The 13,159-nt window shown below is 50.3% G+C and overlaps 1 protein-coding gene across 1 annotated transcript in view; it reads left to right on the top strand.

Annotated features, from left to right (window-relative positions):
- The window catches only part of GTF3C1 (general transcription factor IIIC subunit 1), a 79,523-nt gene that overhangs the window by 22,845 nt on the left and 43,519 nt on the right, over positions 1 to 13,159 (top strand). Inside the window, exons 7-8 of the mRNA XM_069570401.1 lie at positions 10,732 to 10,884; positions 12,472 to 12,587. Coding sequence (XP_069426502.1) covers positions 10,732 to 10,884; positions 12,472 to 12,587 — 269 coding nt within the window. The remainder of the gene's footprint in view (positions 1 to 10,731; positions 10,885 to 12,471; positions 12,588 to 13,159) is intronic.

Here is a 13,159-nt window from a genome sequence, read left to right as displayed (position 1 = left end):
ATACATATATATACACTTATTTATTTATTTATTTTGCTGGATTTCTCCAAGGTTTGAGGTCCCTGTGTTATAGGAAAGAGAATGGGGTGTGACTGGATGGTTATATCCCAGATCACATCCAAGTCCCTGGGACAGTCGTCAATATGAGTTCTTGGCTTCACCATGGGAAAGGATTCAAGAGTGAGCCATAATAAAGTGGAAAAAGGTTTATTCAGGGTGGAATCACCCCATAGACGAAGTGTGGGCCCTCTTGAAAGGCAAGAGAAGCACCAGGGTATGGGTTGGTCAGTTTTTATAGGGGCAGGCGAGTAGTTACATAGGCTAATGAATGGGAGGAGTGTTCCTGCTATTTGGGGGATGAAGTGGGGCTTTCCAGAATTTGCGCCACAGTCCCCCTTTTGACCTTTGTGGTCATGGCTCCTCTGGGTATGTCGTTTAGCGTGCTGATATACTGAGGCAGAAGGTCTAGTGGATGACGACCTTGCACCTAGTTGACTCTAATCATTTTATATCATGTCTATGGGCTATGTCATTCTCTTAGAAGTTGCACCTGCCCCCTTCACGGTCTCACCTAGAAATTCAAACTTGCCCCTTGAAACTAACAGATACCTGAATGGACTTTGATGTAAGACAGTCTGGGTTGGAATTCTTGTCCTGTCACTTCCTACTGGAATTTCCTTTGAGTTTTGACCGCTCTCTGCCTCAGTTTCCTCATCAGGATTATCTGGAATAATACTACAGCTTCTTTCCGGAGTGTTGTGGGACTTACAGGAGACAGTGTACCCAGAGCAAGGCCTTTAGGCCACCTCTGGCAGTGTATTTTGTTGGCCTCATGGAGTTTGTTTTAACTGTAGTTGTTGGCATTTAAAAATCAGAAATTTGACCTACAAAGTCAGACTTTCCACTTCTCTCTAAAAAATAAAACCAGGCAACATTGAACTGCATTTCTTTAGTAGCAGTTAGCGAGGCAGAGAGGTGCCACCCCTTGTCGAGAGGACTCACCTTCCCCATTTAGCAAGCGCACCCTGTTTGCTGCTGTGTACCCCACAGCGGCTTCACTCTGGTATGTCATCTGCCTGAAGCTTCAAGGTGTGCTCACGTCACAAGATGAGGGACCCTCATTTCCCGAGGCCCAATGCCAGGAAGAAGGGTGAGCACGACTCACAGCGCCGACTGGGTACTAAGGATGGCAATGGGAAGGTTAAGAGGGCAAACAGCTAAGCTGAGGAGATGACAGCATTTTTAGATTGCCATGCACACACTCAGTGAGCCCATTCTGACCGTTCAGGAGGCTCATCTCATGCCCATATGTGATGCCGGTACCTGGGCTTTCTGTACACTGATGCTGAACTGAAATATGGGGAAACAGAGTTATGGAGGAGAAGGAAAGACTGGCTTTATTTCTTTGTCAGGCAAAGAACACAGTAGTGACTTCTCAAGAACTGTACCCCCTTCCCTGGGGAACAGGGAGGTCTTGTGTGCAAGGCTTGTGGTCGGAGGTTGGTGATATGGATCAAAGCAGTGAAGGGCTTGCATTCTGCTGATGGACTGATGGTGAGGTAAGTGGCACAATGGTAAAGAGTCCGCCTGCCAATGCAGGAGACACAAGAGCTGCAGGTTCAGTCACTGGGGCAGGAAGATCCCCTGGAGAAGGAAATGGCAAACCACTCCATTATTCCTGCCTGGAAACTTCCATGGGCAGAGGAGCCTGGCGGGTGACAGGCCATGAGGTTGCAGGGTCGGATATGGCTGAGCACACAAGTAGGAGTCTTCATCAGCACCCTTCAGGTCCAACAGGTCTGGGTCTCCATGCTTGTGGGCAGCATGCCATCCTGTTAAGCACCCCCACCTGGAGGGGGTTTGGAGACATTGTTGTGTGTATCTGTTGATGAGGAAACAGAACCTCGCCCCAAGGCTGCTCTTAACTCTGTTTCTCCCTAGTCTTTGTTCATCCCCTGCTTGGATAAATAAGCGTATTGGAACTCAAGGAATGTCTTGGAGGCTGAATGAAGGATGTTTCCTGTAATCAGAGAAATGGGGGACACAGAAAGGCTTTGTGTCCAGGAGCCCCGCAGGGCCCTGCTTGGTATCTTGTTACTACCTCTCAGCCGTGCGAGTTCATGGACAGACTTCCCTCCCTTCTCCGGTTGTTTTTCTGTGTGACTTTTTTCCCAGCTAAGCCATGAGCTCCTTGAGGGTGGTGGCTCCACTCCTCACATAATTTCTGTCCTTAATGCCTGTGCTGTGCTTGGTCTCTCAGTCGTGTCTTGACTCTTTGTCCGCCAGGCTCCTCCGTCCTTGGGGATTCTCCAGGCAAGAATATTGGAGTGGGTTGCCATGCCCTCCTCCAGGGAATCTTCTCAACCCTGGGATCGAACCCAGGTCTCCCACATTGCAGGCAGATTCTTTACTGTCTGGGCCACCAGAGAAGCCAGCGTCGGTGCATTGTCTGCTGGGAACAGGGTAGAAAGAGAAAGTGTTAGTCCTGTAGTTCTGGCTGACTCTTTGCAACCCCATGGACCCTAACCTGCTAGACTCCTCTGTCCATAAAATTCTCCAGACAAGAATGCTGGAGTGGGTAGTCGTTTTCCTCCCCAGGGGATCTTCCCGACTTAGGGATCGAACTCAGGTCTCCTGCATTGCAGGTGGATTCTTTACCATCTGAGCCACCAGGGAAGCAGAGCAGGTACTAACTAAATGTTTAGGGAATTTAATTTCACTTAGGTGTCCCTTCAGTGACTTTCCTAATGCAAGAGATAAGGGATAACTGCACAGTTTTCGTCTTTTCCTGGCTTGAAGTATGTCCTCCCAGTTTGCAAAATTAACATAAAACCTTTCCTCCCAGCTGTTACGGAGTAAGCAAGACTTAAATAATAAATAAAGATGATGTATTGCTTCATGTAAATTTACAGGTGTGCCTGGTTATATACAAGTTGTTTCTAAAAGCCCATAAACAAAGAGTTCGGATTTCGGCATATTTCAAATGCATTACAGAAAGCCTCTGTGACCTGTTTTGCAAAAGCAAAAAATCCTCAGTAATGGAAACATTCACCCTGAACTGATCTGTTTTGGATTATTCTCTCCAAGTGTTTAGCAGTCATTCTGTGTTTATTAAATTGTGCTGAGAACAGAAGGGAGGAGAAATAGAAGTTAACTTTGTAATCCTTGGAAAAGGGTCACAGTCGGAAGCAGTTAACAGAAGTTGGGTTCCCTGGGGCTGAATGACTGAGGCAGGCATTTAGCAGGTTTCCAGGTTCAGTGGCAAGGTGAGTCCAACTGTGAAGAAATGTTCTAGCAACTTTACCTCCCTGTGTATGATGTGGGCTCTTCCCTAAGCTGTCGCCCAACAACTCTTCAAAAATAGAAAAACAAGTTCAGCATGATTGCAGAACAAGATCAATATACAAAAATCAGCTCTATTTCTATACCCTTGTAATGAACAATCCGAAAGCAATTCTGTTTGCATTAGCATCAAAAAGAATGACAGGAATAATTAAAACAAATGCAAAACATATACTTGACAAGTATAAAAGATGGTTGACAGAAATCTAAGATGTAAGTAAATGGGAAAATAGCCCCTATTCCTATGTCAGAAGACTTAACTTTGTTAAGATGCCCCTGTTTCCCAAACTGATCTTCAGATTCCACACAATTCCTGTCCGAATCCCAGCTGACATCTTTGTAGAGACTGATGTGTGCCTGCATGCTCAGTTGCTCAGCTGTGTCCACCTCTTTGCAACCCTATGGACTGTAGCCCGCCAGGCTCCTCTGTCCATGGGATTCTCTAGGCAAGAATACTGGAGTGGGTTGCCATGCCCTCCTCCAGGGGTTCTTTGGGACCCAGGGGTCAAACCTGCATCTCCTGCATAGGCAGGTGGGTTCTTTACCACCCTCCCCACCTGGGAAGTGTCACCTAGAAACTGGGAAGCTGATTCTAAAATTCATACGGAATTGAAGGGTACCCAGAAAGCTAAAACAATCCTGGAAAAGAAGAATCCAGTAGGAGGTCTCACACATTCTAATTTCAAAACTTACCACAGAGCAGCAGTAATCCAGACAGTATGGTACTTATTGACACAAAGATGGACCTAGAGATCTATGGGATAGAACTGAGAGTGAGAAATAAACCCACGTGGGGAAATCCATGGCCGTCCAGTGGTTAATACTCTTGCTTCCACTGCAGGGAGCACAGGTTCGATCCCTGATGGGGCCTCTAAGATCACGCATGTCATGCAGTGCAGCCAGAAAAATGAACCCACACTTCTGTGGTCAGCTGACTTTCAGCCAGCGTGCCAAGGCCATTGAGAGGAAGAAGCCACTCACCAAAGGCCATTACTCTGATTCCTTTTAGGGGAGAATCCAGAATAGGGAATCTAGAAGTAGGCAATGAGTGCCAAAGGCTGCAGTGGGGGCGCAGAGGGGTGATAGCTAAAGGACGGGATGAAAATGTTCTAGAATTGACTCGTGACGGGTGCGTATACCTGCGACATACACTAAAAAAAGTTGACTTGAACCTAATTGCTGGACATAAATAGAGACACAGAGAACAGACCTTTGGACACAGCTGGGGCAGGAGAAGGTGGGACAAACTGAGAGAGTAGCATTGAAATGTATACATAACCATATGTAAAACGAGGAAATGGCAACCCACTCCAGTGTTCTTGCCTAGAGAATCCTGTGGACAGAGGAGCCTGGTGGGCTGCTGTCCATAGGGTCACACAGAGTCGGACACGACTGAAGCGACTTAGCATGCATGCATGCCTATGTAAAATAGATAGCTGGTGGGAAGTTGCTGTGTAACACAGGGAGCTCAACCTGGTGCTCTGTGACAACCCAGAGGGGTGGGGTGGGGTGGGAGGTGGGAGGAAGGTTCAGGAGGGAGGGCACATGTATACCAGGGGCTGATTCATGTTGATGTACAGCAGAAACCAGCAGGACATTATAAAGCAATCATCCTCCAATTAAAAATAAATTTTTAAAAACGTGCCCCCCTCCAAAAAAAACCATTGACTTGCATAGTTTGAACGGGTGTATTGTGTGGCATATGAATTATGTCTCAAGAAAGCTGTTAAAATTACAATGAAAATAAAAGCCGAATCCAGCAAACACTTGACAAGGTATAGCAAACTAAATTATGGTCATTAAAATGGCAAAAGAGGACATTTTAAAAGTTACAGTAGGATTAAAGTAGACAAGCTAAGAAAAAAGAGAAATGAGCCATACCAAGAAGGATTAAAATGCAATAAAATAAATGTAAAGGTTTTAAAGAGCTTTGAAACCAGAAAACTGGAATTAAAAAGAATGGAGATCAGAAACAGAGAGGATAGAGGATGAGCATAAACAGGAAAAGAATAGAAGATTGTCAGGAAAATTTAAAGCCTAGACAATGAATTGTACTAGAGGGAAAAACAGTTTAGTTAAAAATAGTGATTTCTTTCAGTTAAAAGTGACAAGATTGATTAAAGGGCACTAGCTAAACTATGAAGAGTAATTACCGTCATTAATAATTAAGACAAAAGAAACAGACTTTCTAATATGGCAAAAAAAAAAAAACTATTAAAGACGGGACTTGAAAGAGTAGAGAAAGGAGCAGAATCCTGTGACTTAAATTCTGGGCCTTGGGTGACTTCACCCATTTGTGGAGGCAGTTCTCCGGAGGGGTCGCCCGCGGAGGGAACCACTCCTCTTCTCCATCTCCCCTGTGCCCCCAGGAGGGAATAGGGGCTCAAACCTGCTGGCCTCTCCACTGACCCCCATGAGCAGAAAGATGGGCCTGCCTGGGCCGTGCAGTGGAAGGAGCAGGCTGGGGGCAGGTGGGGGGCTGGTGCAGGATCCTGGAGAATCAGACAGGGGCAGACAACAGTAGACTTGCCAAGGAGGTCATTGTGGTCCTTCCAGAACTTTCTGTGGTGTAGCCCACTGATGGCTTTGAGGTTTGGGGGATGAGAATGGAAGGCTCCCCGTGCTTGGGAGAGCCCCAAGGCAAGTGCTGGGGCTTGTGAGCACGGGGGCTGGCCTGCGGGGAGCAGCCTGGCCACGGAGGAGCACAAGCGGGCTAAGAAGTGACTGGCTTCGCCGCGCGGTGAGGTTTCATTCTTTAACGGTGCCGTTTCGGAGCCCTCAGAAAAGGCCCGATGTGGCCTTCCTGCTCAGCACCGTGGTTTTTACCCAGGCCTTTCCGTCTGTCAGTCATGTTCAAAGAGCTTTGGGGACCTAAGCCATCCATCCGGAGGTTGAGGAGGTGGTCCTCGCACCAGGCACTGAGTGACGCCTGAACCTCCGGACCGAGGCCGTTTCCGCAGGTTCCCAAGCCGGGCTGAGCTCCCTGTGTGCTGTCAGGACCCCAGAGCGACCCAGAGAGACTTCGACTCTGACGACTTGTCTTAGGACGGGACAGAGGGGAGGAAAGGGCTGGGGGAGAGCCTGCACTTGGTCAGCCGTTTTGTGGTCGGCGGTGGGGTGGGGTGGAAGACCCATGGAGAGAATTGCCGCCCGGAGCCAAGTGTCAGTTCTTCAGCTCTGATCCTTTTATCGCCCCATCTTGTCAGTGCTGCTCATTCTCCTCAGTTCACTGATAAGAAACTGAAGCACAGATTGCCTGCCTGGGGTCATAGAGCTGGGATGTGCTGGGGCGGGGTGGGCGGGGCCGCAGCAAGAGTGGCTCTTGAGCCCTTAGCCATCAGGTCCCTCTGCCCGCCTCCCCCTCCCTGAGAGGAAGTGGAAGGGGGCGAGGGAGGGGCCGAGCAGGTGAAGCCCCCAGGGCAGGAGACTGCCCTCAGGCCTTCTTCCCTCCAGGCCGCCCTCCACATCCCAGGTAACCTGGATGCCTGTGGTGTGAAAAAGTGAAAGTGTTAGGTGCTCACTCTCATCTGCCTCTTTGCCGTCCCGTGGATTGTAGCCCACCAGGCTCCTCTCTGCATGGAATTCTCCAGGCAAGAATGCTGGAGAGGGTAGCCGTACCCTCCTCCAGGGGATCTTCCCGCAGAGTGAAACATAAATCTCTGCTTGGTTTAGCAACCTTTGGAATCTCGTCATTCTCACCCTCATTCCCGCCTCCCCCCACCTCAGCCCCTTCCCAAACAGTCCTCTCCCACCTCCACGCCTTTGCTGGTGCCCCTCCTCCTGCCTGGAAAGCCTGCCCTGTTCTGCAAAGATCATTCTTCTGTGTCCTTTACTATCCCACCCACATGCCCCCTCCTCCCTCTCTCCCCCTGTGTAGCCCTGGCCTGCGTCTTTTCTCGTCTGCCGACTCTGTGTGTTCTGGAAGCAGAGCCCTGAGCACTTCATAGCCAGTTCCTCTGTAGTCATCTGGCCAGATAGCATGCCCTGAGCACTTACGAGCGTTCTCCCCCTTAGTCCTCACCCCTGGGTAGTGTAGACACGCTGTAGAATTATCCCGTCTTGTAGACGAGGAGTCTGAGGCTCGGAGAGGTTCACTGCTGGTCCGCAGCAGAGCCAGAGTACACACCCAGGCCTGCAAGAAGCCGCGACACCCTGTGCTGGGCTCCTTGGCCTCTGTGCCTCTCAGACATGCCCTCTGCAGGGGCAGGACCCCTGTCTCATCCCTCTCTCTGTGTCGTGGGCCCATCACAGAATAAATGCTGTGAAATCAAATTGAAAGGCCCCAAGCAGCCTCCTAACATTTTCCACCCGAGTGACATGGTCTAACACTTGCACCCCTGAGCTGTGCTTTTCAGAGGTTGTGATGAGTATTGATAAGACAGTTGCAAGCACTACTCACTGAGCAGTCTGTGAGGAAGATACTGTCCTTGTCCCCATTTCATAGCTGAGCAGCCTGAGGCCCAGGGCTCTGTGCTGGTCCAGCCTGTAAGTGCCAGAGGCAGGTTCTGACCCGACACACTGACTCCAGAGTGCATGCAGCCGTGGGTTGTGGGCTGCACCCCTTCTCTGTCCTTTTGGGTGCTGCCCCCAATTCTGTCCTTCCATCTCTGGTCAGGCTTCTCTGCTGGTCTTCCCTGGTGGCTCAGATGGTAAAGAATCTGCCTGTAATTCAGGAGACCTGAGTTCGATCCCTGGGTTGGGAAGATCCCCTGGAGAAGGGAATGGCAACCCACTCCAGTATTCTTGCCTGGAGAATTCTATGGGGTCACAGAGAGTCAGACACAAGTGAGCAACTAATACTTTCCTTCTGCAGGTACCCAGGGCACGCCCCTCTCCTCAGGATGTCCCATGGGCTTGCTGTGATTTCAGTTTCCCAGGCTATCTGAATGACTCCCTATCACTGACCAGCCCAGCTCCATTCAGGGAAGGGTGTTGGTGGGGTGACGGGGTAGCACTCTGAATTTACATAACATCCGCCCGATGTTGCTTTTTCTGTCCTGGAAGTCTGTCCTGGGCTCCTCTGTTGGCTTTTGTTCCTTACCGAGTTGATCACAGTTAAGGATACAGCTCTGCTAGGGGCCAGATGAGATGTGAGACACATAGCTACTTGTTCCACACCACAGCCACTCTGGGTTTTCCTTTCCAAGGAACAGTGCTTTCTGATAGAAATGTGAAATTTGCATCCCACCAGGTGGCCAGGTGTGTAAGGAATACCACTTGCTGGGTCCAAGGCTCCTTAGATCCTTCAAGCCCTCTGAGCTTCAGTTTCCTTTTTTCCTTCAGATGGCGACAATAACTTGCAGAAGCCAGGAGATGATTAAGTAAAATAGTCTCTGAAAGGACCTAGCGCAGTGCCCAGCTCATCCAGGGTGCTCAGTAAAGATTCTGTCCTTCCCTTCTTCCTTTCTGGGTCTTCAGAATGTGTAAATTAAGGCTGTTTTCCTGCTAAGTTGATGCCCATCCTGAGTCGTTGACAGGCGTGTGTACAAACGCTGACTTTCGTACACACCACGAAAGTTTTTGTGTGCCTGAAATGCCTAGAACTTTGTGTATTTGAAAGCGTGTGCAGTGAGCTAGCCGATTCTCTTTCTCTTGCCTTTTGTTCCTGGAAAGAATGCCCTGCACCCAGGGGTCAGGGGTTATCATCAACAGGCTCGTGCCTCCAGGGTGGTTGCAGATCTCCGTGGCAGCTCAAATGGAATGAGAGGCCACGTTCATCCGCTTAGTCTCACTCTGGTCCCTGAGGCTTTGCCGTTAGCTGACTTGTGCTCTAGAACAGTCTCACTAGAAAATGGCAAGCAGAAGCTGAAGGGATTTTAATAATCAAAATCAAGATTCTCTGAGTCGTGGAAAAACTCTAGAACCTCGGGAAATGGGTTAATTTATGTAACACTCAGCACACAGTGCCTGGCCCATGTCAAGAGCTGGGCATTAGTGTTAAGTGATGGCTCCATGCCAGCTCCATGCCAGGTCAACATCGTGCCAGCGTACAGACATTATCTCAGGTCAGGCTAACGCCAGTGTGTGAGGCAGAGAGCATGGTCACCTCATTTTACTAAGTGGGGAGCAGACAGCTACAGCAGGTCACCTGCCCAGAGTTGCAGAGCTGAGGCTGAAACCACATGTGCCCGACCCAGGACTGCGTTCATCCCCACCCTCCCTCTGAGCATCATTTATTCCTGGCTGTCAGCAGAGGCGGCAGCTGTGCTGGCGGGAGAAGGCTCTGGCGGCGGATGCCCATGAGCCCAGTTACCGCCTTGGCGTGAGGAGCAGGAGGCTGACGGCAGAGAGCGTTGTCTTTCGGTGCCTCAGAGTCCACAAGTGTACCTGCAGCGATCCTCTTCTTCCACTTCCAGTTACTTGGAGGGCTGTTCTGTGTATCTTTCCTTGGCTAATTAAGCCCTTAAGGAAGTTATAAAAGTGTGGAAGAAATAACGCTGGGCTCTTGCCTGAGAACACGTCCATCTGCCTGCCCTAGGCGCTGCATCGAGCCCCCTCTCACGTGGGCGGCTCTGGCTCCCGGTCACATGGGTATCTGAATTAGGGGCCGTGTGTGGTCAAAGGTTTAGGGCCTGGGCTCCGAGGCTGAAGCGCCCAATAAGTCCCAGTTCCTCACCCCCTGAGGCTGGGGATTTGGGCCAGTCCCTTAGCTCCTCGTGTTCTCAAGTGTGAAATGGGAATGGTAGCCCATCTCCTAAGGCCATGCTGAGGACTAGCCATGGGAGGGCTTAGACCAGCCTCAGGGACTGGCAGGTGTCTGAGGAGTGGCTTGTCCTTTAGTGTCTCAGTCGTGCCCGACTCCTTGTGACCTCCTGGACTGTAGCCCGCCAGGCTCCTCTGTCCATGGGATTTCCCAGGCAAGAATACTGGAGTGGGTTCCCATTTCCTTCTGCAGGGGATCTTCCTGATCCAGGGATCAAACCCGTGTCTCCTGCATTGGCAGGGAGATTCTTTACTGCCCAGCCACCAGGGAAGCTGTGGTGGTGTGGGTATTGACTTAAAAGGGAGAAGCTGTGTTTCATCCTTGCAGTGATACTGTGCACGCATGCCTGCTTCGTTCCGGACAGCATTCCAGAGTGGGGTGGTAGGTGGTGGTGTGGACCGATGGGAAAACAGGCACGTTTCCTGTGGTCATTGGAGCTTGTCTGAAGCAGAGCTGCTGTTTATTTAATAGGCCATAGCATGGCATCTCATTATTCCTTTCATTTGCGTTTCTTTGTTTTCTAGTTATATTTATATTTTTAAAAGCAACTTTGTGGAGTCAGTTTTCAGGGCTCGTGTTCCCAGGTATGCGGTTTTCCATGTTCGGAACTTGGTGCCACATGCGGCCTTTCCTCTGCCGAAGCCGTGCCGGTGTGTCACTGTGGAACCGCGTGTCTGTGTCCCCAGGGACCGACATCATGGTGCGCTGCCTCAGACTGCTAAAGGAGTTCAAGCGGAAGGTGGACGACGACGACGACGACGAGGACGTCATCTCCAAGGGCGTGCCTCCGGTGGACATCGTGTTCGAGCGGGACATGCTCACGCAGACCTACGAGCTCAGTAGGTCCCATTCTCAAACCTGCTCTGGGTCCTGAGCTCTGGGGCAAGACGTGTTTTGGTCTCACGTCAAATGAGGGCCCTGCTGTGGAGAATGTCTTCCATCAGGGAGCAAAGTTTCCCTCGACTTTGCAGTCAGATTTGAGTCTGAACCCTTGCTCTGCCCCTTGTCTGCCGGCTGTAGACTTTAGCAAGGTCTCTGAGCCTCAGTTCCTTCATCTATAAAATGAGGCCATTATCCCCGCCAGCACATAGGACGACTGAACGAGTAGGATTAAAACATCTGGTTTACATAGGGACCATGGAAACGATTACCTATTACCATTGTTATTCAAAGATTTGAGAGTCACCTTCCAGCTTTTAAAATTGGCCTGGGATCATTCATTGCAGGCTGGGGATTATAGTGATGAAGGTGGGGAACAACCATGTCTCCACCCCTCCCCTCCTTCCCCTGACTTTCCTAACATCTGTCTAAGGCAGCCGTGACCCAGTGCTGTAGATGCTGTGGCCGCAGATCCCTGTAGGGGAGCGTGTCTAGAGTAGCAAGTGAGGGGCTGCAGGAGGTCTGGTTCCATCAGCAGATACGAAGCCACCGGGCGAATCAGCACAGCCTATAGGGAGGTCTTCTTTAACACCGCTCAGACACAATCTGGGGATAAAACTGTCCTAACCCTTTCATCCCTGGTTGTAGCAAGTTGCTAGTTCAACATAGGAGCACATGCTGATCACTTCTTTGCATTCTGCTGTTTAAATTTTTATGCATGGACAATAAACGTAGCAAAACTGTCTTCATTCAGATTGGCGTTGCCTAGCGGCCTCGTGTGTGACCCATCAGGAAATGAAAGGGAAATTCTTTCTGAACAGTACAGAATTTTCCCCCCAAATCTGCCCTATATTTGCTGTATTTAACTGGAGGGACTCCTGCCCACCCCCACCCCCACCCCCACCTCACAGGCACCTCCCAATCTCTGAGTATATTTGAAACAGCTCTTTAGAGGCAGATCCAGTAATAGCCCAGCATGTAGCAGGGCAGGGGCTGACATACCAGACAGAGCAAATAATTGCACAGTTGTCCACTGATCATTTATTACAGGGCCAAATAGGGTTATTTTCTTCCCCAACCCCTGCTGTCCGGCAGCTGTGGTAATACAATAATCTGTGTCCATGGTGCCTCTGAGTCTACCGAGAAAGATAGGAAAATGAAAAGTTCTTCATTAAAATTACTTCCAGGCTTTTTTTAAAAAGGCTCAGTTTAATCTAGCTGAGAAAGTTCATTCATGTGAAAGCACTCACTTCTCGTTGCAAGAGAAAAACAGCGTCCCTGGAACTCAGTAGATCAGGCCTCGGTCACTTGACATTTACAGCTTTGACATGGAGGAGTCAGATAGGGAGCGCTTAGAAATGAGCCATGAGTCGGAATGTTCCGAGTCTTGGGAGCAGAGGGAGAGGGGAGGCAGGGTGTCTTATTCTGTTTGTCGGTTTCCCTGTGTTGAAATGTCCATGCCTAGGAAAGGTGGGTGGGAGCTGACCCGACCTGTGCAGAGGGGCTCCGTGGCGGAGGCTAGGGGTCAAGTGGATTGTTTCTCGCAGTCGAGCGCCGAGGCACGAAAGGCATTTCCCAGGCTGAAATCCGAGTGGCTATGAATGTGGGAAAGCTGGAAGCCAGGATGCTGTGCCGTCTCCTTCAGAGATTCAAAGTTGTCAAGGTAACAGCGTGAGTCATCCCGCGTGGTTCATTGTCTTCGGGTGCATGTGTGCGTGCTCCACGTGGTTCTAAAGGGCTGGCTCAGACAGTCAGGAGCCCAGGTCTCCATCAAGGGGGCACATGGCTGCCGGGGGAGGGGGCCAAATGCATCCCACCAGCGTGGCCCCCACTCCCTGCTGTGGATTTGGTTGGTTTTCAACTTCTGAAAACTAACCAAGTCATCAGCATTGAAAAGTCAGGGGGAGATGCTGCAGTCTAGGGAGCAAGCGCCCTCCCCCGCCCCCGTTCCCCTGTGGGGGGTCAGCTGAGGCTGGCGCCTCCAAGTGCCCCTTGAAATAAAGCAGGTAGCCCCAGACTTCAGTCCCCGCCCTACCCTCCTTCTTGTTTGTGTCCCTGGCCTGGGTCCTGGGGGCACCGAGTTGGCTAACTGGGTCTGGGATCCCCCTTCGGGACTAGACCTGCTGTCTCAGCCTGTTATGCCTCACTCCCTTGTTGCCAACTTTTTGGCCATTTGCTGGATGGCAGTGTTAACAGTTGAGCTAATGATTGCAGAGTGCTTAGCCCTGTCCTTGG

The sequence above is a fragment of the Ovis canadensis genome, chromosome 24, assembly GCF_042477335.2.
Source record: "Ovis canadensis isolate MfBH-ARS-UI-01 breed Bighorn chromosome 24, ARS-UI_OviCan_v2, whole genome shotgun sequence".
Classification (NCBI taxonomy): Eukaryota; Metazoa; Chordata; class Mammalia; order Artiodactyla; family Bovidae; genus Ovis; species Ovis canadensis.
The sequence above is the reverse complement of the archived record's forward strand: the minus strand, read 5'-3'. Positions and strand labels throughout refer to the sequence as shown.